Here is a 25,186-nt window from a genome sequence, read left to right as displayed (position 1 = left end):
GTTTAACATTGTGTTCTGATTGTGCTGTTGCCGTCTGCATATAATATATGGAGCGGAAAAGAAGGATCCAGCATGCCGAATTTCCGGCAGATGATTTTCTTGCTCTCCAAGGTATAAGCCGGCACCACAGGAGTTTGGTAGCAGCTCTCTTAGAGGACACTGGAGCACTCATGTGTATGGATGACTCTGGAGAGAGAGGGGCATAAGTGGCCCCTTTTTTAGTGTGTACTATAAAAGTATGATGCCTTAAAATGGTAAAGATCTAACTGCTCAGCTAAAGGCTCCCGTACACAGGCACAATTGTCATTCATGGGGAGAGGAGAGTAAGCGGCCACCAGATGCCCCAACCTTCCCTTCCCCGATATCACTGGTCAGCGAGCCAGTGGGCCCTACACACATTAGATACTGACTTCTAAGGGGTTGTCCAGTGAAAACAAGTTACCGCCTATCCACAGGAATGGTGCTCACTTATATATCGTTGGGGGTCCGACTGCTGGAACCTGCACCAGTCGGCAAAATAAGGTTTCTATTCACTTTACATGATGGAAAGGCAGGTTTGATACCACCTCTTCATTCATTGTCTAAGGGGGTGTCAGAAAAACTCAAGCATCACGTTCAGCAGCCCCTTAGGAGTGAATGGAGCGCTGCTCCAATCTAGCAGTACAATATGTCCCCATTCTGACGAACAGGCAGGTCCAGAGCAGTCGGACTCCATCGCTCAGCAGTTCATCACTTATCCTGCATATAACTTCACCGGATCACAGGACTACCCTTTAATCTAATTTGTATGGGGAACCTTAGAATTTAGCCTACTATGAGTATTGGCTATTAGAATAAGTATTGTTAGCCTATCATCAGCCATACAGTAGGAATGATCAGATGGATTAGGGGCGGCAGTGTCTCATTGTGAGGAGTGACAGATCAGACGGCGCTCTTTTTATTATTATACCGTAATTAATGCCAATTTTAGTTACCAAATGCAAATCTTCATAGGGGCTGGCGCTCCAGTTTTCACATGTAGGGCTAGACAGGGCAGCACATGTGAACCAGGTCCCCTGTACAGCCGGTGTCTGGTGGCTACTGAGCATACTCACAACCACCCCTTTATACACAGAGAGTCCCTGGGTGACTGGGATTACCGGCCCTTTCCACATGGCTATGCCACAGTCCCAGATGGGGACAATACTCATTACAGTGGAAGTGCTCCCTTCACACACTGAGACTGTTTATATGGAATATTGTTCTGAATGTCCGGGGCTGTTTTGTTTTCTAGGTGTCATCCCGTTCCATGGATTCTCCATGTATGGTAAGTGTATGACTGAGCTTGTGAGTATATTGTGCAATGTGCACAGGTTATTCTGTCCAGGACCACTCACGCCGGTGTTGAAGAACCAAGAAATCCTTCCAATTTCTCCAAATGATAATCCTAAGGAGAACCGTTACTTTCTAAATGTTTTTTCTTTTTTCTATTACTCTGCGGCTATGTTCACATGTTGCATTTTTTTTCTGCAGGCAAAACCTGCTCTCGTCAGTAAAGAAGCTGCTTGCAGGTTTTGCTGCATATTTGCTACATTTTTTAGTGCATTTTTATTGATAAAGTTTAGAGCCTCCCAGACACATGATGCAACTTCCTTAGGTTTTTTCACTAAAAACGTTGCAAAACCTGATATCTGCGTTTTTGATGCATTTTTACACTTACTCATTGCTTTCTATGGAGTGAGCAAACGCTAAAAGAACTGACATCGTCACATGGGTTGAAAAAAGACCTAGGTTCATTAAGTATAACTTTTTTCCGTCAATTGTACATTTTGTCACTAAATTATCTATATCCCACAAAGTTATGTGTACTGAGGAAATCATCCAGCCCTTGTATAAAAGCTCTTATAGTGTCGGCCATTACTAGCGCTTGTAGTCGGCATTCCACAGTCTGACTGCTCGAACTGTAAAGAACCCTTTCCTGTTTAGCTGCCGGAATCGCCTTTCTCCCACCTGTAATGAGGGCCCCCTGCTTGTAAGTGACATGCTGCAGTTTGCACAAATGCAATTCAGTCAAGAATAAAAACCAATGTATGGGCATGAGATTTCTGGAATCTCATAGCTTTTCTGGTACTGTAAAACACAGCTTAAAATTTACATAAAAGCAGCAAAAAACGCAATATGTGAACATAGCCTTACTCGCATCTGCCACTATTTATGACAAAATACTGTACATGGAGAAACAAGCTAGTGTAGCCAACCATGTACCTGTTTGTTGTCTTTACCGACCCCTATTCCTTCCCGGGCAGATATTGTCCTCGGATGAAGTCAGTGGCGACTCTTGAGACCCCATCATCTAGCAGGCTGACCACCTAGTTATCTAACATCTCAGTAGTGTTCTCTGGGCAGGTCGTATGGATAGCAGAAGCTTAGACCTTTTCAGCCCTTCCAATCACGGCTCCTTTGGGAGGTGACTTATCAGGATTCTTCTTACACTGCTGCCTTCCAACGCTCAGAACACCATTTTCTATGGAAATAGTAGAGTTCCTTTTCCTGGTTCAGTGTTTGGGCTTTTAGCCCTGTTTTCAGACGGGCTTTGATTTTTATATCCATTTTTGGTATTGTTCTTTGGTTTTCCTGCGTTCGGTGTGCGGTAGTAACGGCATGTTAACTTTGCGATCAGTACGATTACGCTGATCCCAAACTTATATGTAATTTGGTAAAGGGGTTTTCCTGGACTTTTATATTGATGGCCTACCCCTATCGACGGTGGTGCAACACCCGTCACCCCCGCCGATCGCCAGTTCCGACCAGATGCGCTAAGTTGCGGAGTTTCGTCAATGGAATAGTGGTTGCAGATGGGCGCTTAAAATTAAAAAGGTGTTTTTTTTTTTGTTTGTTTTTTATCAGCAGTGGAGATATACTTTTTGTTGGGTACTTTTCTTTTTTTTTTTTTTTTTTTGATCAGTTTTTTATTCCTTTATTTTAGCGAACTGAGCAATTGTCAGTTTCTAGTTCCGGTCATTGTCACATATGAACATGGCAATGATCAGCTGCCTAATTAGACAACGTCATGTTGTCAGCAGATGGAATTTTCCTATGTCATCCGAGATTTAGGCATTTCACCCCACAAGGAATTTGTTTCCATTAAGTGTTGTCATTATTAATACATCTTGTCCTGAAAAACATACAGGCTGTCATATGGCTGTGCTGATAGAAAAATAAATTAGGAACATGAATTCATCAGCTGTTAAGTACATACATTCTATGTAAGGCTGCAACTTGTAGTTCCTCTCCAGCCTGAGAATCATTAATAATAGTAATAATCATCTTTATTTATATAGCACCAACATATTTCATACACAACAGTCATAAGTAACAACGTTTAAAGTAATACAATAAATGAAGCAAAATAAGACGACGCTGCTCGTGAGAGCTTACAATCTACAATGAGGTGGGGGAGATACAAAGCACAGGAGTGTACTTACAATGATGGTCCAGCCATCTTGAGAGAGTGGGGGATAGATAAAGGCTGCATGAGCTGGTCACCAGCCGTATTTGTGGTGCTGTTGGGTGCGATGGAGTTTGATGGAGGGTTATTCTCAGATAGTGAGAATACACTTGAACAAAAAATTACTTTGATTAGGGAACGTGATAGGCCGCTCTGAACTCACGTGTTTTGAGGGAGCGCCTAAAACTGTCCAAGTTTTGTATAGTCCTAATTTTTTGGGGAGTAGAGCATTCCAGAGGATTGGCGCAACGTGGGAGAAGTCTTGGAGCTGGGAGTGGGAAGGTACAGAATAGTGCAGAGGTTAGTCGAAATTCATTTGCAGAGCTTCTAATAACAGCACTGGCAATCTACCAGTCCTTTGTGGCTTTTCATGTGCCCGGTATCCAGTAGGCATGAGGGTATCCCATGAACCCAGATCTTTACACACCTGAATACTGGAAAGCCAAAGGAAACCGTTTATGTATATGGGGATTTGAAGGTTGAGGTTGGTTTTTATGCATTGTTACTTGATTTAGCAAATATTAGAGGGATATGATATCGCGTTGAACTGTAAATGAGAAGCCTTTTCTGTTCCGAAATGGTTCTTTATTGGGAAAGGCACCGAAACACGTTAGTACAATAAAGAACCATTTTGGGACACACAAGGCTTCTCCGCAGCACAGCTCGTTCATCATGATACCGTCCTCCTCTGCAATTATTCATTTGGAAGACATTTTTCTCCTGCAGTCACGGGGCAGCAGCAGTTATAGGTGTTATACCTCTGTACAACACCACCGGGTGAGCGCATACTCACTTTCCTTACCTGGTTATACTGCTCTATGGGTGTGCGCTTTCGTCCCCCCAAAGAGCTCTTAGATTCCGCACCAGGCGCTTTCTGGTCTTACTATATTACTGATTTTCCCACTTCACTCAGCCGGGTGCTTACGTGCTGCTTCTCTGAAGTGGGGTCAGCCATGTAAACGCACTAATAATCTGCCATCAGCCATCAAACATGTTAGTCATGCTGGGAATGGTGCAGTGTGAATGGACCCTCAGCAAAGCACAGGTCTATGCCCCTTACATCACTGAAATCGGTCATCAGTCTCAGTCCTATACTTTGGGTTGATCATGAATTGGAAAGTATGAGACATCCCATGTAAATGGTGGAAGATCTAATGAGAGGAAGATGCAGAACAGGAATTAGTTTACACGGAACAACTTTAAAAAATATAAAAAAAAGCAAAACTAAAATAATAGTCACAGTGCTCATGGTTATGTAAGTACGGTAAATGCGTTGCTGAGAGTGTCTCTGTAATTCGCTGACTGACATGGAATCCCATCAGTACCCAACAATCACAACACTTTGTGGGGTGACAGAGGGTCCGCCATCTGTCTGTGTAATTTTACAGATGTTGCTGTAACTATTGGGATCAGAGTGGTCTCCAATCCCGGAGACTGCAGCACAATGTCAGCTGTGACGTGACCTATAGGGCGGGCTCAGGTCCTGTGCCAGCAGCACACAGTCCCGGCTGCATCTGCTGTAAATATACAGTGAACGTCAGGTTGTGATCTAGGAAGCAGAAATGTATACACAGAATTCCTATATATCATTTTCTTGGATATAGGAGAATTTCTTACAAGTGACAAAGGCTAAAATGCTGAAAAACTAAACTACACAATTAGTATTGCACCACACAAAGGATATATACTGCACCAAAAGTCACATTTTGCATGTGTTTTGGATACTTTTTGTACCTCCCATTTGTAAAGTGTCTTGATAAAAAGGTGGATAAGTGGATTCAGAAAATGCTCCAGATTTTTATTTTTTTTATTCACATTTATTGTCATTTTTTTTAAGCAAAATAATGCGGTAAATTAAGTGAACCAAGAGGTGGCATAATAACTCAGTGTCTAAAAATTGTAGGTGCCACATTGATGGCCTTAGTTCATCTGCCTGTCTGGTCCAATTTAAGATGTCTACAAATTCAATTCTAATAATAAACGTGCCACCATATTTTTATCCAAGTCACTAAATAGCTAAAAACTAAAATACTAAAACTGAAATCATAAGGTTTGTAACAAACCCATAGCAGTCATGACTGATTAGAATAATTGTATCTGGGGGGGAAAACCCAACGTGCAACCGATCATATGATGTTTTCATGCGAGGACTGGTGGGGAGTATTAATTGAGGATCTTTCCTGTGTCGGACACCTACGTGACGCCTTGGCACCAGTACTGTTTATGTAAGAGCAAACACTCTTCCTGTGCCGCTGCGGCATCTGTAGGTGTCAGAACTACAAACACACTGGAGATTAATGGTTTACAGACTAAATGGCTACGTGCAGATCTGTAGACTTTCCTGTCTCTGACATAAACTGGGAATTTCTATAAAAATGCAGAAACCATGAAACAATAGAAAAGCAAACTGTCTCCAAATCAATGAAAATGTAATATGATGGTGAGAATGCTTCATCTACAAAGCATAAAGCAAAGACATTTAGTCCCCAATAAATATACATTAAAGGGAACCTGTCACCCCCAAAATCGAGGGTGAGCTAAGCCCACCGGCATCAGGGGCTTATCTACAGTATTCTGTAATGCTGTAGATAAGCCCCCGATGTATCCTAAAAGATGAAAAAAAGAGGTTAGATTATACTCACGCGGGCCGTCCGATCTGGTGGGCGTCGCGGTCCGGGGCCTCCCATCTTCATAGGATGACGTACTGACGTCAGAGAGGCCCAGCACCTGCACACTGCAGTACTTTGTTCTGCCCTCAACAGGGCAGACAAAGTACGCCTGCGCCGGAGCCGCAGCGTGAAGACCAGAAGAGGACGTCATCTGATGAAGATGGGAGGCGCCGGACCGTGACACCCATCGGACCGGACCGGGACCGCCCTTGGGTGAGTATAATCTAACCTCTTTTTCTTATCTTTTGGGATACATCGGGGGCTTATAAAATATTCAGAAAAGTTCCCAGGCTCGAGGTCATATGAGGACATCCAGCAGAGGGCGCATCACCGCGAATGAAGGTAACTACAGGTCATTGACCTACTTTCCATTCACTCGCTGGGGATTTACAGGCACCAGCACAGCTGCATTATAGCAGAGCTCCTGCCTGTAAAATAATTTAACCCCTTCAGATGGATTTACATCGTGGGACATATCGACGGAAGGTATGAGATATTGTTGGTTTATTATTTTTAATTTGTTACAGGTCGAGGGTCTTCAGGTGGATTGAGAGTGGAATAAAATATTACAACAACCTGTGTGTTTATTTCATTAAAATACTTTGCAGTATTGTGTGTGTGTGTGTGTTTTTTTAACCATTTCATGCTATTGGATTAATAATGGCTAGGTGTCATAATTGACGCCTCTCCATTATTAATCTGGCTTAATGTCACCTTACAATAGCAAGGTGGCATTAACCCTTCATTACCCCATATCCCACCGCTACACGGGAGTGGGAAGAGAGTGCCAGAATAGGCGCATCTTACAGATGTGCCTTTTCTGGGGTGGCTGGGGGCAGATGTTTTTAGCCAGGGGGGGGCCCAATAACCGTGGACCCTCTCCAGGCTATTAATATCTGCCCTCAGTCACTGGCTTTACTACTCTGGCGGAGAAAATTGCGCGGGAGCCCACGGCAATTTTTTCCGCAATTTAACCCTTTAATTTAATAGCTAGACAGGCCAAATTTTGCACATACACACTACTAACATTAGTAGTGAGGAATATGCAAAAAAAAAATGGGGATATGAGATGGTTTACTGTATGTAAACCAGGTCTCATATCATGTTGGGTTTAGGAAGGAAGCTTTTAACCTATCTCGCGCTGGATGAAATATTAATGTATATATATGTATCTCAATGACATATATATATATATATATATATATATATATATATATATATATATATACCTATTCTATGTGTACACATTTATTCTACCTATTCTACTGTAAGCCGTCAGTGTGATTTTACTGTACACCGCACTGAATTGCCGGCTTTTCTCTCTAACACCGCTGCGTATTTCTCGCAAGTCACAGTGCTGGTCCGTGTGTGATCCGTATTTTTCTGGCCCCCATAGACTTTCATTGGCGTATTTTTTGCACAATACGGTGACAAACGCAGCATGCTGCGATTTTCTACGGCCGTAGAAGACCGTATAATACGGATCAGTAAAATACGGCTGATAGGAGCAGGGGCATAGAGAATAATTGTACCGTAATCCGTATTTTCAGCACCTCTCATACTTCTGTAAAACACGGTAGTGTGACGCCGGCCTTTGAATTGCCGGTTTTTCAAAGGACATGAGTGTGTAAAAATGGTACGGCTTTTGCATGGTCCGAGGGGCCGTGTCATTTTTTATCACAGCCATTGAATTGCATATGGCAAATCGCAACATGCCGTGATTTTTTTTTTCTCAGTCCGATTTCATCTGAGAAAAACATTGCAGATGGGATGTATCTCATAGATTAACATTGGTCAGAGTGCAATACGATTTTTTTATCAGATTGGTTTCGTCCATTTTTCTCGTAGATGAGTATGAGCACTAGGATCCTGAAAGTTAGGCCTTTTCAATCCCGTCTGTAATCTCGCAATATTACACTCACCTAATATAGCGAAAAAAGCCATAGTCTGCCCTAACAAAAAGACAAAAAACGATTATATGCTCATGTAACATGTGCATAATGGTACTTTTCTTATGTAGGAGAAGTAAAACGCTTTCATACAACAATATGGAACTACATTAAAGAGTGTTAACTGACTTCATAAAATTCCCAAATAAAATAAATATGGGGAAAAAAAAGACTTAGGCTGTGTGCACACATTGCGTTTTTTTTCGTGGTTTTTCCCGATAAAAACGCTATCAAACCTCAAAAAACGCATACAATAAGCATCCCATCATTTAGAATGAATTCCGCATGTTTTGTGCATATGATGCGTTTTTTTCTGCGAATAAAACGCATCGCTGTAAAAGCCGCAGCATGTTCATTAATTTTGTGTTTTTTTTGCGAATTTCCCACTACAAAATGCATTGGGAAGTGTCCGGAAAAAACCGCGGCAAAATGCATGCGGTTTTCTTGCGGATTTCTAGCAGAAAATGTCCGTTTTTTCTCAGGAATTTTCTGCGAGAAATCCTGAACGTGTGCACATAGCTTTACTGTACCCCAAAACATCTGTCAGTAGAAGGGTTGTCTAATATCTATGTAATCATGATGCAAAGCTCACTTAAACAGAATCTGTCACCACATTTGACCTATGTAAACTCTTAACCCCTTCATGACCTTGGGATTTTTTGTTTTTCCGTGTTCGTTTTTCACTCCTCTCCTTCCCAGAGCCATAACTTTTTTATTTTTCCGTCAATTTGGCCATGTGAGGGCTTATTTTATGCGGGACGAGTTGTACTTTTGAACGACATCATTGGTTTTAGCATGTCGTGTACTAGAAAACGGGAAAAAAATTCCAAGGGCGGTGAAATTGCAAAAAAAGTGCAATCCCACACTGGTTTTTTGTTTGGCTTTTTTGCCAGGTTCACTAAATGCTAAAACTAACCTGCCATTATGATTCTCCAGGTCAGTACGAGTTCATAGACACCTAACATGACTAGGTTATTTTTTACCTAAGTGGTGAAAAAAAATTCCAAACTTTGCTAAAAAAAAAAAATTGCGCCATTTTCCGATACCCGTAGTGTCTCCATTTTTCATGATCTGGGGTCGGTTGAGGGCTTATTTTTTTTTTACTTTTGCCATGCTTCAATAGCCTCCATGGGAGGCTAGAAGCAGGCGCAGCACGATCGCCTCTGCTACATAGCAGCGATCTGCTGTTCGCTGCTATGTAGCTGAAAATCAGGTGTGCTGTGAGCGCCGACCACAGGGTGCTGGCGATCAGTAACCATAGAGGTCTCAAGGTTACAATTCTGAAGCATCGCCGACCCCCGATCATGTAACGGGGGTCGGCGATGATGTCATTTCCGGCCGCCCGACCGGAAGCGGTAGTTAAATGCCGCTGTTTGCGTTTGACAGCGGCATTTAACTAGTTCATAGGCGCTGGCAGATCGCGATTCTGCTCGCGCCTATTACGGGCACATGTCAGCTGTTCAAAACAGCTGACATGTCCCGCCTTTGATGCAGGCTCACCGCCGGAGCCTGCATCAAAGCAGGGGATCTGACCTCGGACGTACTATCCCGTCCGAGGTCAGAAAGGGGTTAATAGGGGCATAGAGGCTATAGACAGCTGAAATCAGTCCTCCCTGTGTGTCTTATATCAGATGTCTTGTTGGTGAGAATAACTCTGCCTCCAGAGCTTGTTTTCATGAAGGAGGAGTTACCAGTGTGATGTATAATGGCCGCTCTCTGCTCTCCTGGTCTCACTGCAGAGCTGTGTGTGATTATACCTGACACATCCCCAGGTTCCACTCAGCTTCAGCTTTCATCTCACAGACAGACAGGCAAAAATATGTTTACAAGAAGACAAAGTTAATTTGTTTTTGCGGTGTTCATTACATATCACACTGGTAATTCTCCTTCATGTATAATAAGCTCTGGAGGCAGAGTTATCTTCCGGGCCGTATCCTCCCCGGAGTCTGGAAGAGGTGATTACACTTAAGAAAAATGTGGATCTATGTGGAATAAGACATCGGATTGCAGATATCAAGGCATCATTGTATTCAGCTTGCTATGACCTACATGGCTTTGTTCCCATGGATTTATGCCGATATGATTCAGTTTGCATTATGTGCGCCACAATTAGAGGCCGTCCACTCTCACGCCCCAATGCGGTCTCAACAGCGTCTTATTGTTCCCTCCAAAGTTGTTTTCAATAATTTTTTCCCCTTTCCGTTGTTACACTCTTTTTATTAATGTTACATGTGCCACTGCGTAAAATGGTTGCCCTTTTTCTTTGATATTGATAACTTATCTTTATAATAGATCATAAACTTGAGATTGGTAGGGGTCAGACTCCTAGGACCCCCATTAGTTGGCGGTTACCAGCTCCGGCGTGGGCCGGTTTTAAACCATGTACTGAGTAGAATACCACACCGCTGTCTCGCTATGTAGTGGCGTCCACCGCATACTGCAGGTCAGCGCCTATTGAAATGACTAGAAGCAGATCTCCAGTAACCGAGAGCGGGCGCTAAACAGTGTACAACGCTGTCATACCGCCCATCTTCTATTTTCCTCTATCTGTATATCTGCGCTCTGCCCTGCCGTAATGCTAAGTACACGCCTATGAGGAAACGTCATGGGACCAGTAATGATTTATATTCTCTTTGCTTGGAAATCAGCACCTGAGCAGAATACAAAATGTCACTGACTGGGTGAAAGTACTGCAGAGGTGCAACAAAGAAGGGCTTCATCACTGCAACACATGTATTGATGATTCTTCAGAGGCTTGTTCCTATTCCTGCACACACTTATTATACGTATTGTTTTTTTTACTATATGTATGTTTGTTTTTCAGTTGCACCCTTGTGCTTTTTGTATCACGAGCCAGCCAAATTGTATCAAGTATTCCGTGAGATGTACATGCGCTACTTCTTCAGGCTCCACTCAATCTCCTCTCACATATCTGTAAGTCATCGACCTTAATCTTTGGTATTGTTGTAATTTTATAAAAAATACCAGGGATAGCACGGTGGCTCAGTGGTTAGCCTCGCAGCGCTGGGGTTCTGGGTTCAAATCCCACCAAGAGCAACATCTGCCAGGAATTTGTATGTTCTCCCTGTGTTTGCCTGGGTTTCCTCCGAGTTCTCCGGTTTCCTCCCACACTCCAAAGACATACTGATAGGGAATCTAATGTCTGTAAAGTGCTGTGGAAGTAATGGTGCCATATAAGCGAGTAAAATAAATACTTAAGTATTGTACGGTATCATTAAATTTTAAGACAAGGGTGCTTGCTGCTCTCCACCATTTGTGTACAGTGTCACGTGTACAGTATGTGAACACTGCAGCCAATCACTGGGATCACCGAGGCTGCATTCTTCACGCGTTGTAGATGTAACGTCACTGCTGCAACATAGACCAATGGGGAGGAGCTGCACGGCTTCAGTAGGTCAGCACTTGCTTGTTTTTTTCAATTTAAGAAGTAAGCAATCTTGTCTCATTTTGTAATGCCCAGGGAGGAAGATGCATAAACTCTGCAGAACAGCACAATGTGCTTGAGGAATTGTGGATCAGTGTAGTAGCTTCATTAGGGCCATGTTCCTGCTGTAACACCATTAATGACCCAGAGGCCTTCATCAGACTTATATGTGAATAATATCTCTTATGAGTAAGGTGCTGCAAGAACCATATCCACGGTAGCACATAAGGTAGGTGATCTTCTGCATGAACCAATAGCGGGAACTCAAAACTGTGAGAAAGTAGAACATAGATCTTCTTAAAGTACCGTACCATAGGATATGCCATAAATGTCATGATTAATGTCAGTGCCTCCTCTGAGACTTGCACTAAGTATTGTTTTAGTGTTAAGGTTTCTATACACGTCATATAGTATCAGGTTTATATCTTTTCATGGATAATCATGTTATCAATGATCACCTCATTATAAATTTTAGTCAATATTGGCCATTACAATCTTTCAAACTCTTCTACACGTATCTAATGACATCGGGCGCAGCATAAACGATCTTTCCTAGAGCTTTCTATGTGTGACCATTGTGCAAATATTTCAAACTTAGAAGAGAGGTTGGATTATTTTTACTTTTTGTAGTCCTTTGTATAGCACCATTAATTCCATTATCATCCATGTTTCCATTGGGGCTCACAATCTAATCCCCTCTCCGTACGTTCATGGAGTGCGGGAGGAAACCGGTGACACCCACACAAACATGGGGAGAACCTACAGACTCCATGCAGGTGTTTTCCTTGGTGGGATTTGGATACAGGACCCCAGCGCTCCACGGCCGCAGTGCTAACCACTGCGCCACTGTGCTCCCCATGATTAAAACTATCTTTCTTTCAGGTGTAACTGTCATTATAATTTTTTTCAAAATAATAAACTTTGTAATATTTTGTATTGGCGGAATCTCCCTCTTTCTCCTCCTCGACTGATCTTTCATACTCAAGTTTCTCAATTCCTGAGTAAGATGTCTTCAGTGAATACAGATTTCCCATTACAACAATAGGAGATGACAGTTGGTGCTCATAAAGCTCTACGGAGCAGTGCTCCGCCCGCGATTGTTAATGTGTTAAATGCCGCTATCGATCTCTGACATCTACATTTAACACGTGCCGACGTGTGCATGTCATTAATTTTGCCCGTGATGTGATCATGGTTCGCCGATGGGTAGTCATGACAGCGGAGGGTCGGCTGATGACCCCCTGTGCCTGTCATGCCATGCTTCTCTTAAACCATTCCTGTGGCCGGGCTTCAGAGGAGACAGCATTGCTGTATATAGCAGAAATCACTAAGGCATCGCTGTATATAGTATAAGTGATCAAAAAGACACTTCTATTATAAAATGGTACTAATAAAAATGTCCTCGTGCCCCTCAAAAAATAAGCCACACACCGCTCCATCGGCCGAAAAATAAAAACGTTCCGGGTCTTGAAAAATGGTAACACAGCAATAAAATTTTTTTTTTGCAAACTTCTGATTTTTTTTTTTTTTCACAGCTAAAATAATTAAAAAAACTGGACATGTTTGGTATCGCCTTAATTGTATTGATGAATTGAATCGTATTGCTTGATCATTTTTACCACAAAATGGACACCGTTAGAACATTTCCCAAAAAAACTATATCAGAATTGTGGGATTTTGTTTTCACAATTTCACCCAGCTTGGATTTTTTATTTTTTTTTTTTAAGCAATTTTCAAGTTCACTATATGGTAAAGTGAATAGTGTCATTCAAAAGTACAACTCATCCCCGCTAAAAACAAACGCTCATATGTCTGTGTGGGCAGAAAAATAAGAGTTATGGCTCTAGGAAGAAGGGGAGGAAGAAACGTGAATTGGCTGCCTCCTGAAAGGGTTAACAAGAATCCCATCTCCGTAAAGGGAAAGTCTGTATTCACTGATGACTGACTCTACAGATTTTACTTATTAATTGAGAATGAAAGATCAGTCCTGGAGGTGACTGAAGCAGATTTCTCTGATACGATATATTACAAAGTTGCATATTTTCATGTGTGCTATTGTTTTTTTTTTAAATAAAAATTTAATTGACAGTTACCCTTTTAGTGTCATCCAAAGAAGGAACAGTATGTTATGGTGCAAATCGTCAGTCTATTCTTTTAAGCAGTTTTAACTACCGTATATACTCGAGTATAAGCCGACCCGAGTATAAGCCGACCCCCCTAATTTTGCCACAAAAAACTGGGAAAACTTATTGACTCGAGTATAAGCCTAGGGTGGAAATGCAGCATTTACCGGTGAATTTCAAAAATAAAAATAGATCATTATTTCCCCATAGCTGTGCCATATAGTGCTCTGCACCGTTCATATTTCCCCATAGGTGTGAACCATATAGTGCTCTGCACCGTTCATTGTGCCCCATAGATGTGCCATATACGGTGCTCTGCACCGTTCACTGTGCCCCATAGCTGTGCCATATACGGTGCTCTGCACCGTTCACTGTGCCCCATAGCTGTGCTGTGCCATATACGGTGCTCTGCACCGTTCACTGTGCCCCATAGCTGTGCTGTGCCATATACGGTGCTCTGCACCGTTCACTGTGCCCCATAGCTGTGCTGTGCCATATACGGTGCTCTGCACCGTTCACTGTGCCCCCTAGCTGTGCCATATACGGTGCTCTGCACCGTTCACTGTGCCCCATAGATGTTCCACATAAATTTGTGCCGCCGCTGCCGCAATAAAGAAAAAAAAACACATACTCACCTCCCTTGATTGCAGCTCCCGGCGTCTCGTTCCGGCGCCTCCATCTTCCCGGCGTCTCTGCTCTGACTGATCAGGCAGAGGGCGCCGCGCACACTATATGCGTCATCGCGCCCTCTGACCTGAACAGTCAGAGAGCAGAGACGCCGGGAAGATGGAGGCGCCGGCCGGGAAGATGGATCGGCGCCCGGCGGCTGGAACGAGGACAGGTGACTATGCTATACTCACCTAGTCCTGGCGATCCTCGCGCTGTCCCCTCCTGTCTTCGGTGCCGCAGCTTCTTTCTCTATCAGCGGTCACCGGCACCGCTGATTAGAGAAATGAATAAGCGGCTCCGCCCCTATGGGAGGTGGAGCCGCTTATTCATTTCTGTAATGAGCGGTCCCACGTGACCGCTGAAGAGAGGAAGAAACTGCAGCGCCGAAGCCCGTGGGACGGCAGGGACAGCGCGAGGATCGCTGGGACTAGGTAAGTATACCCCAGTGCCCTCACCCCCTCACCTGCCGACCCCACCGCTACCGTGACTCGAGTATAAGCCGAGGGGGGCACTTTCAGCCCAAAAATTTGGGCTGAAAATCTCGGCTTATACTCGAGTATATACGGTAATATATTTTGTTAAAGTATCAGACTTTCCATGGTGACCCGTGAGTATAATCTTATAATTTCTCACCTAGGGAATAATGTCGCTGTGTCTGCTGTTTGAGACTCTTCTACAGACTCATCTTCCACAACTCTTTTACCACCTTCGGGAGATTGGTGCACAACCGTATGTTGCTTTTGTGTATATGTGTGTATATATATATATATATATATATATATATATATATATATATATATATATATATATATATATATATATATATATACACATATATACACATATATATATATATATATATATTTATTGTTTGGGGGGATGGGGGCGGGGGAGTGCTATTTCACATTATTATACACCATTTATCTAAACTCTCTTGTCTTAAACAGCATTGAAAAGTAGGTTTAATTTTACAACACATTGCCTGCGGAATCTATTGTTGGCAAGGTATATTCAAGCACAACTGTTTATTCTGTAAGAAAACACTTTGTGGTCCTATTTACTATAGTTTTTCAACCTAAAATCATTATTGCAATTACACATGTTTTGTTATACACCTGTTTATTTCCTTTGTGTATATTGGAACAACACAAAGAAGAGAAAGGCAAATTGGACATAATTTCACACGAAACCCCAAAAATGGGCCAGACAAAGTTGTTGCCACCTTTTCAGAATTGTGGGTAAACAACTTTGCCTCAAGCACGTGATGCTCATTCGAACTCACCTGTGGCAAGTAACAGGTATGGGCGCTATGAAAATCATACCTGACACTAGATAAAAAGTGGAGAAGATGACTCAATCTTTACATTGTGTGTCTGTGTGTTCCACACTAAGCATGGAGAACAGAAAGAGGAGAAGAGAACTGTCTGAGGACTTGAGAACCCAAGTTGTTGAAAAATATCAACAATATCAAGGTTACAAGACCATCTCAAGATGTTTCTTTGTTGCCCAACGTAATCAAGAAGTTTACAACCCATGACACTCTAGCTAATCTCTTTGGATATTGACAGAGAAAAGTTGATGTAAGGCTGCAACGCAGAATAGTCCAGATGGTGGATAAGCAGCGCCAATCAAGTGCCAAAGAAATTCAACCTGTCCTGCAGGCTGAGGGTACATGAGTATCAGCACGAACTATCCAACAACATTTGAATGAAGTGAAATGCTATGGCAGGAGACCTAGGAGGACCCCACTGCTGACACAGAAACTTATAAAGAAGTTACTCAGCAGTTTGTCAAAATGTACATGGGTAAGCCAAAATCATTCTAGGAAAGCGTCTTGTGGACAGGTGACACCGAGATAGAGCTTTTTGTAAAAAAAAAACCACATAATTCCACTGTTTACCGAAAACAGAATGAGGTCTACAAAGAAAATAACACAGTCAAATATGATGGAGGTTCAAAGATGTTTTGGAGTTGTTTTGCTGCCTCTGGCAATGGGTGCCTTGACTGTGTTCAAGACATCATGAAATCTGAAGATTACTAAAGTATTTTGGAAAAATATTTAGAATTGAGAGTCCTCAGTGGTTGATACATTTTAATGGCTAACTGAAAAGATGGTAACAAATTGCAAGCTTTCGAGACTGCATACGTCTTCATCAGGCACAGACTAAAGCAATTTCTGAAGAATCACATATTTATACACAACACAGCACAGAACTGTCATTATGGGAGAGTGATAAGTGATAAACAGTTGTGTCCATAAATATTGGAAAGTTCCTAGATTAGGAGTAAATGTTTTGTTGTCCTCTGATTGGGATCTCGTTCTGTTATGATGACTCCACATGGTCTGAAGTGCAAATTCTTTAATTGATGTAAAAAGACATAAATCCATGCGACACATTCATTCCTGCACTAAGTATGTCAAAGGTCGTCATAAGTTTATACTCCCAGATTCTCCTGTCTCTCTGAGATTTGAAGCTACCTTTCAATACAAGTAATTTCAGGTCCATGGTGCTATGATCAGGCATACAAAAATGTTTGGCCACAGGTAGATCCATTCTTTTTTCTTTTATTGTATGGCGATGAGAATTTATCCTTGTTCTCAGTTTTTGCCCTGTCTCCAAAACATACAGACCCCCAATTGAACATTTAGTACAAATAATTAAGTACACCACATTAGATGTGATGCAGCTGAAGGTACCTGGGATCTTGTAGTCCTGAATAGAATTGGGGATCTTTATCTAGTCCGTGGTCATTATAAATGGACAGGTTTTACATTTTTTCTGGTTGCAAGGAAAGGTTCCTGCAGCTGTTGGAGAGGACAGGGAGCTTCTTACAATGATGCTTCTTAGATTTGGGGACTGCCTAAAACACAGTAGTGGGGGGTCTGGAAAAATGGATTGTAAGCGGGCATCTTTTTGCAGTAAAGGTTGAAAATTTCCGTGCAGCTCCCCTTAGCACCTCCAGATTTGGATTGTAGGTGACTACTAGAGGCACCCGGTTATTTTCTTCCTTAGCTTTGTAACGTAGCTGGTGATTCCTTGATATTCTGGTGGGTCTTGTGATCTGGTTTTCAATTGTTCTTGGATGGTAGCCCTGATTCAAAAAGGTCTTTCTGAGGTCGACCAAGGTGTTCATCCCTATCCATGGGGTTGGAACATATACGACTGTATCTGATGGCTTGGCCGTAGACAATACAGTTTTTATGTGTTTTGGATGGACACTGTCCCATTTAAGGTATGTTGGATGGTCGACTAGCTTCTGATACAGAGATGTCTCTATTTTATTGTTCTGCAGCTTAATGATGGTGTCCAAAAAATTAATTTCAGTACAGGAGTAGTTGAGTGTCAAGTTGATGGTTGGATGAAATTGATTAAACTGTTCATGGAACGTCTTTAGCTGTGGCTCAGACTCCGTCCAGATGATTAAAATGTCATCAATGTAGCGGTAGTACGCCAGAGGCCTGATGGGACATGAGGACAAAAAGTCGCTTTCAAGCTTGGCCATGAAAAGATTTGCATACTGTGGGGCCATTTTACTTCCCATTGCTGTGCCAGTCTCCTGTAGAGAGATCTTCTTGTCAAATTCAAAGTAATTGTGGGTGAGGGTGAATTTTATAAGTTTGACCACAGAATCCACATCAGTCCCTGTGTTTTCCAGGAAGAATTTGCAGGCATTTAATCCATCCTGGTGTGGGATATTGGAGTACAAGGATTCCACATCCATGGTGGCCAGGATGGTTCCTTCTGGTAGAGGACCTATTGCTGATAGTTTATTCAATAGGTCAGTTGTGTCCTGAATGAAGCCGGGTGTATCCTTTACCAGGGGTTTAAGAGTACCCTCTACCAATCCAGATATCTGCTCAATAAGTGTGCCCACACAGTATTTTGGGTCGCAATGCAGTGATCAGAGTCAGAAAGCTGGGGTTGTGTCTCAGTTCATGGGTCTTTGACCACTAGCATACATTATTTCAAGAAGCACCCAGAAATGGATGGGAAAAAAGCACTGGAAACAAGCATTCCCATTTAACACCTGTGCAGAGATCTTAAAATTGATGTTGGGAAAAGGCGCCTTCAAATATGAGCGAACTGGAGCAGTTTGCATAAGAAGAGTGATCCAAAATTCCAGTTGAGAGATGTGAGAAGCTTGTTGATGGTTGGAAGCAATGGATTCCAGTTACCGTATTTATTCATTCCAAAGAGTGGGCAACCAAATATTAGGTTGAGGGTGTCAAGAATTTTGTCAGGCCTATTTTGGGGGTTTTGTGTGAAATTAGTTCTCTTCTCTTTCTGTTCTCCATGCTTAGTGTGGAACACACATTTTCATATTGCCCACACCTGTTACTTTCCACAGGTGAGTTCGAATGGGCATCACGTGCTTGAAGCAAAGTTGTTTACCAACAATTCTGGAAAGGTGGCAACATAGGTGTCAGGCGTATTTTGGGGGTTTTGTGTGAAATTATGTCCAATTTGCCTTTTTTTCTCTGTTTTTTGTGTTGTTCTAATACACACAAAATAAATAAACGTGTGTAACAAAACATGTGTAATTGTTACAGTTCAACAATAATGCAATAATTTTCTAGGAAAAATACTTCATGTTCTGGAACAAGGGTGCCAACACTTTTGGCCATGACTGGTAATAGCTAGGGTTGCAGCCAAAACAATGTTTTTGGTTCTTTTTGTGCCAGTTTTTTTTCTTGCCATTTCTATCAGATGTGACATGGGTGGACAGATGTTGAGCCATGCTAATGGTTTGCATTTATAAGATTTGTACAACCAATGTAGCACCACTGAAAAATAATTTCATGCAAATTTCTTGAATTTTATATGTTACGGTGCCCATAAACACAGAGGTAACAAATAATATGGTGAAAAAAACATGGCAAAACTGCAAGCCATTTTACTCTATATTATCTTGTTTGTTGTTTTGCCTTTTATAGACTTTTTAATGTTTATCACCTGTAAAAGCCACAAGGCCATAGCAAAATCCTTTATATATTATTCACGCCACGTATTTGCCAATTGGCGGGGGTCTAGGTGCTGAGGCTGTATGTATTGACCCCATACTCTATGCGCACACTGCATAAAAGAGCACTTGAGATAAGTGTTTTGAGCAGTCGGTGGAGGGGGTCTCAGGACCAGCACCCCCACCAAATGGTAATTGAGTGCAGTGTATGTTATGTATAAAAAAAATTATAATATCAAACACTTACTTTAATCTAATTCCCCTTAACAGTGTACATAAAAAGTCTACACACCCCTGTAAAATGCCAGGTTTTTGTCATGTAAGAAAATAATACCAAGAAGAATAATTTTAAGATTTTTTCCATTTTTAAACTCACTCATAATTTGTTCAAATCAATTGAGAAACACACTGAAATCATTTTGAGGGGGAAAATAGAAATACAATTATAATGATGAGGTTGCATAGATTGTATGGGTGATATTTCTATTGCAAGGACTCGTGTCTCTGCAAGAGAAATTGGCATACTGCGGTCTGGAGAGACGCGCCACATGTCCATCTCCACAAGTGAGCCGCGAGCATCTGTGCACGTCTAGTGGTCATGGGATTTCTTCATACATCAACTATGCTGTAACATCTGGGTGCTGCGGGTTGAACGCTGCACAAGTACGCATTGTCCAACCCGCAGCATTTACTGATTGTGTGCACATACGCTTACAACACAGCAAAGGGATCTAATTGTTGAAAGTTATCAGTCGGGAGAAGGGTACAAACAAATTCCCAAGGCATTAGATATACATACCATGGAGCCCTGTGAAGACAGGTCATCAATAAGTGGCTTAAATTTGGCACACCAGTGACATTAACTGGACATCCCTGAAAATTCATGAACAGACAACAAGGAAATTAGTCCAGGAGATGGCCAAGTGGTCTACAGCAACATTAACCCCCTTACAGCCACTTTTCTGACCAGGCCAATTTTTTTTTTCTTTTTTTTTTTTTTTTTTTAATTCTGACCAGGGTCACTTTTTGTGGCAATAACTATGAAATGCTTAGACACATCCCAGTGATTCTGAGATTGGTTTTTTTTTGGGACACATTGAACTTCACGTTAGTGGTAAATTTAGTTTGATTATGATTTGTATTTATTTAGAAAAAAAATGGAAATTTGATGCCAATTTTGAAAAATTCCCAAGTTTTGAACTTTGAATTTTTATCTTAGCCCTTTAGTGACCTGGCCAAATTTTTTAAATCTGACTAATGTCACTTTGTGTGTTAATAACTCTGGAACGCTTCAACAAATACCAGTGATTTTGAGATTTTTTTTGTGGCACATTATAGTTTATGATGATGGTAAATTTAGGTTGATATGTTTTGTGTTTATTTATAAAAAATATCAAAAATTTTACCAAAATGTAAAAAAAAATTGCAGTTTTTAAACTTATGATTATCCCTTTAATCAAGATAGTCATACCACAGAAAAACATTAATAAATAACATTTCCCATGTGTCTGCTTTACATCAGCACCATTTGTAAAATGTTGTTTTATTTTGTTAGCCTTTTAGAAGTTTTAAAAATGTAGCAGTAATTTTTCATTTTTTCAAGGAAATTTACAAAATTTCTTTTTTGAGGGCCCTCTATACATGTTTGAAGTGACTTTCGGGGTCCTATATATTGGAAAACCTCCCAAAGTGATACCATTTTGAAAACAGCATCCCTCCTCATATTGAAAACTGTTGTCAGGTAGTTTATTAACCCTTCAGGTGATTTTCAAGAATTAATGCAAAGTGACATGACAGGAATGAAAAGGTGTATTTCCAGGTCGTCCCTCCTGACAGCACCACCAGGAGGTTGTCCTTCATATCCGTGATAGGGACAGGAACACAGAAGAGGATAAATAGCCCCTCCCCACCACCACCCTTCAGTGTTTTTCCTGTCCATATCAGGGACAGACGCAGGAGAGTGTTCTCCAGAAGAAATGGATTACATGATGCCGATCTGGTCCGATCGAGCTGGTGCTCCCAGGGCGGTCTTCTCCTGGAGGGGGCTCTGGACCACGGGTGTCTCCATGAAGGGACTCCTGAGATTGCAGGACATCGACAGAGGTCCCTCGCGATCAGGTAGAGCTGTGTGCTCCTGTCTGTTGCCTCATCCCTTCAGAAAGGGCTCTGAGGCAGCGGCTGCTGCAGCGGTGTTCGGCGCTGTTTCCTGGCCCCTCGGGGAGCCGGCGCCGGCAGCTTCTCCCCAAACTTCCGGTGGCATATCCGGGACTTCCGGCGCTTCGCGTCGGAGGTGGGCGCGCCGCTGACGACTTCCGGGTGGGGCGTGGCCGGATTCCCGGAGTTTCCAGCGCCGGCGGTTTCCGGTATCAGCCGGGCACACCGGCGAGAGAGAAGAGTCCCGGTCATGATGGCGCCGACAGCAGGGGATCCCAGGCTGGTCCGCATGCGTTCCAGATGACGCATGCGCAGTGCAGCTGGGGACCTGCAATCACTGTGAATACCAGCAGCTGAGCTCGGAAGGAGGACGAATCAGATGTTTTGAAGTTGGGTAAGACTGACTATTTAATGATGACAGCTGACAGCACACCTGACTTGGTAAGATGGAGGGTGCAAGTCGTCCAGACGTCCAGTCCCTAGAGCTGCCCATGGACCATGTGAGTAAACGTGGTGGGGAAAGGACCTAGTGGGACTTTAGATCCATTAGCTACAGGGCCTTCTTTTACATTTTAGGATAAGGACATCCCCAAAAGGTCTGCTACAACTAAAAAGAAGCCTACCAGATGTCCGTTATGTACCGCCAAACTCCCAGACGGTTATAACAAGAAATTATGCGGTGTGCGTCGCTAAATTACTCAAAGATGAACAGGCTTCGTTGTTAACTAATATAAAAACCATGATTAGAGATGAAGTCCAGGCTACCGTCTCAACAATGGTTCCACCCCAATCCCCTCGTCCTAAGAGACCCAGATGGGATGTGGACTGGAGTTCGGAAGACGGAGAGGTATCAGGATATTCCGACCCGGACTCGGGTGAGGAGGACAATTCCTTGGTAATGGTTCCAGAGGAAAGCAAAAGATACCGGTTTTCGTTCGAAAACACCGATGTTCTCCTAAAAGCGGTTAGAAGTACCATGAAGGTAGCAAGATCCATGAGTCTCTGGGTAGACGAACTGGAAGGTCACATTAAAGACAGGACTCCCAGGGAAGAAATTCTGAAGTCTCTCTCAATACTAAAAATGGCGACTGATTTCATGGCGGATGCTTCAGCGGAGTCAGTGCGTTTTGCAGCCAGAAATAACGCACTGTCAAATGCGGGAAGATGGGCCCTGTAGCTAAGATCTTGGACGGGAGATACTCTATCGAAATACAAACTGTTTGATTCCGTTCTCAGGTTCTCATGTATTCGGTCCAGTCCTAGATGAGCTGCTTGAGAAAGCATCTGACAAGAAAAAAAAGGCTTTCCCGAAGAGAAGCCAAAGAAGACGCCATTCTTTCGGAAAACTCGCTCCCATCCTAGGCAAGACTACAAAGGGAAAGGGAAGTCCGGCAGATGTAGCTACCCTAAAGGTGGCAGGGGAAGAGGTTCCTTTCGAGACCAGTCGTCAGGACCCAGCAGACAATGACGCCAACAATATAGGAGGAAGACTATAGTACTCCCTAGAGGGATAGCAGAATATCACTCGGAATCAGTGAATTCTACAGACAGTCGCCCAAGGGTACAGGATAGCATTCACTCACCTACCCAACAAAAGGTACTACCTAACGCATACCGAGTCGTCAACAGTTCATCAAAGACTGTTAAGGCTACGTTCACATTTGCGTTGTGCGATGTTGCGTCGGCGACGCAACGCAAACAAAAACGCAGGCTAAAACGCATAGTTTTGTGACGCATGCGTCCTTTTTTTTGCCGAATTTTGGACGCAAAAAAATGCATCTTGCTGCGTCCTCTGCACCCTAACGCTTGCGGCAAAAAAAACGCATGCATCGCAAAACGCATGTCCATGCGCCCCCATGTTAAATATAGGGGCGCATGGCGCATGCGTCGCCGCGGCTGCGCCCGACGCAGCCCGGCAGAACGCTAATGTGAACGTAGCCTAACAGACATACAGCAGCTGCAGGTCATAGTTCCGGTACCCCAGAGATTTCATGGACATTACTCCAGCCTGTTCTCCATAAAAAAAAAAAACAAGCGGAGAATACCGTACAATAATAAACTTAAGACCATTAAATCAATGGATTGCTTACAAACGCTTCAAGATCGAGTCTCTTTGATCAATCATACCTTTAATGAAAAGAACTCAGTAATGTGCATGCTAGATCTCAAACACACGCATGTGCGTATCATGTGCCCATCCATCCCTCACACCAAAGATTCCTCAGATTTGCAATAAAGAGCCACAAGAAAATACTTCATTTCCAGTTCCAGTGTCTACCATTCGGTCTCATTCTTCCGCCCCAAGAATATTCACAAAACTCATGACAGAGGTCATGGCTCACCTAAGAGAAAAAGAAGTTCTCATCGCTCCATACTTGGGCGATCTGTTGTTGATAGCAGATTCGTCTCATCAGATGGAAGAATCCTTAAAAATGACCATATCACGCCTGAAGAGTCTAAGGTGGATAATAAGTTCAAAAAAGTCAAGTCTCAGACCAGAAAGAGAGAAAATATTCCTGGGAGTACTACTAGATTCCGAATGGGAATACTCCTTCCTACCAGACCAAAAGCAACGAACAATCAAACAAGAATTTCAAGCATTAAGAAAACGCAAATACATTTCCATCAGGAAAGCCATGAGGATTCTAGGTCTGATGACCTCATGTATTCCCAGCGTACAATGGAGCCAGTTTCACTCCAGAACGCTTCAACGGGAAGTCCTTTCGGTATGGAGTGGAGAGAAAAAATCATGAGACAACAAAATGTTGTTACCCAGCGAGGTAAAGCAGTCCCTCTCATGGTGGGACAACATAGAAAACCTCAAAAATGGGAGACCTTGGAGAGTGTCTCCATGCGTAAATATAACCACCGATGCAAGCTTAAGCAGCTGGGGAGCCCACATAGACGGACGTTACCTTCACGCAACAATTCCTCCAATTACAGGGAACTCAGAGCGTTTTGGGAAGCACTAAAAAGGTGCCAAGAGGAGATGCAGGGGCGTCACATCAGAATCTTCTCAGACAACTCGACCACAGTATCCTTTCTTCATCAGGGAGGTCCGAGGGAACCGTCACCTCCAGAGACTAGCAGAATCAATATTCTCTTGGGCGGAATGCACTGTGAAGTCCATCATGGCAGTACATCTTAAAGGTTCAGAGAATCAGATAGCAGACTTTCTCAGCAGAGAAAAGGTGCCACCCTTGGAGTAGTCTCTAAACGAAAAAGTCTTTGTTCAGCTAACTCAGCAATGGGGCACTCCACAAACAGACTTATTCGCCTCAAAGCGAAATACAAAGGCAAAAGAATTATTTTTGTTAAATTCAAGAGACAATCCAACTGGCGTGGACGCCTTGTCTCAACACTGGGATATGGAACTTGCTTATGCATTCCCTCCACTCGCTTTAATTCCCAGAGTTCTGAGGAAAATTCAGGAAAGTCTGGCAGCAGTAATCCTAATAGTGCCATATTGGCCCAAGAGGAGCTGGTTTCCCCTGCTGAAGTGGATGGCGTTGGAAGAACCAGTTCTATTACCACTAAGGTGGGACCTTCTGATGCAAGGACCGCTGGTGCATCAAAATCTAGACATGCTACAACTTTCAGCGTGGATCTTGAAAAGGAGACCCTAAGATCAAAAGATCTATCAGATTCGGTTATCTCAACCATGCAAAAAAGCAGGAAGCCAGTGACCTCGACTATATACCTAAAAATCTGGAAGAAATTTTGCACAC

General features: G+C 42.7%; 1 protein-coding gene across 2 annotated transcripts in view; it reads left to right on the top strand.

Moving 5' to 3' along the window:
- TBC1D19 (TBC1 domain family member 19) overlaps positions 1–25,186 on the top strand; it is a 271,020-nt gene that overhangs the window by 205,405 nt on the left and 40,429 nt on the right. For both annotated transcript variants that reach the window (XM_069744638.1, XM_069744639.1), the window contains exons 16-18: positions 1,274–1,306; positions 10,930–11,039; positions 14,980–15,071. In XM_069744638.1, coding sequence (XP_069600739.1) covers positions 1,274–1,306; positions 10,930–11,039; positions 14,980–15,071 — 235 coding nt within the window. The remainder of the gene's footprint in view (positions 1–1,273; positions 1,307–10,929; positions 11,040–14,979; positions 15,072–25,186) is intronic.

Source organism: Ranitomeya imitator, chromosome 1 (genome assembly GCF_032444005.1).
Source record: "Ranitomeya imitator isolate aRanImi1 chromosome 1, aRanImi1.pri, whole genome shotgun sequence".
Classification (NCBI taxonomy): Eukaryota; Metazoa; Chordata; class Amphibia; order Anura; family Dendrobatidae; genus Ranitomeya; species Ranitomeya imitator.
Note: the sequence above shows the minus strand (reverse complement) of the source record. Positions and strands in the feature narration are given on the sequence as shown.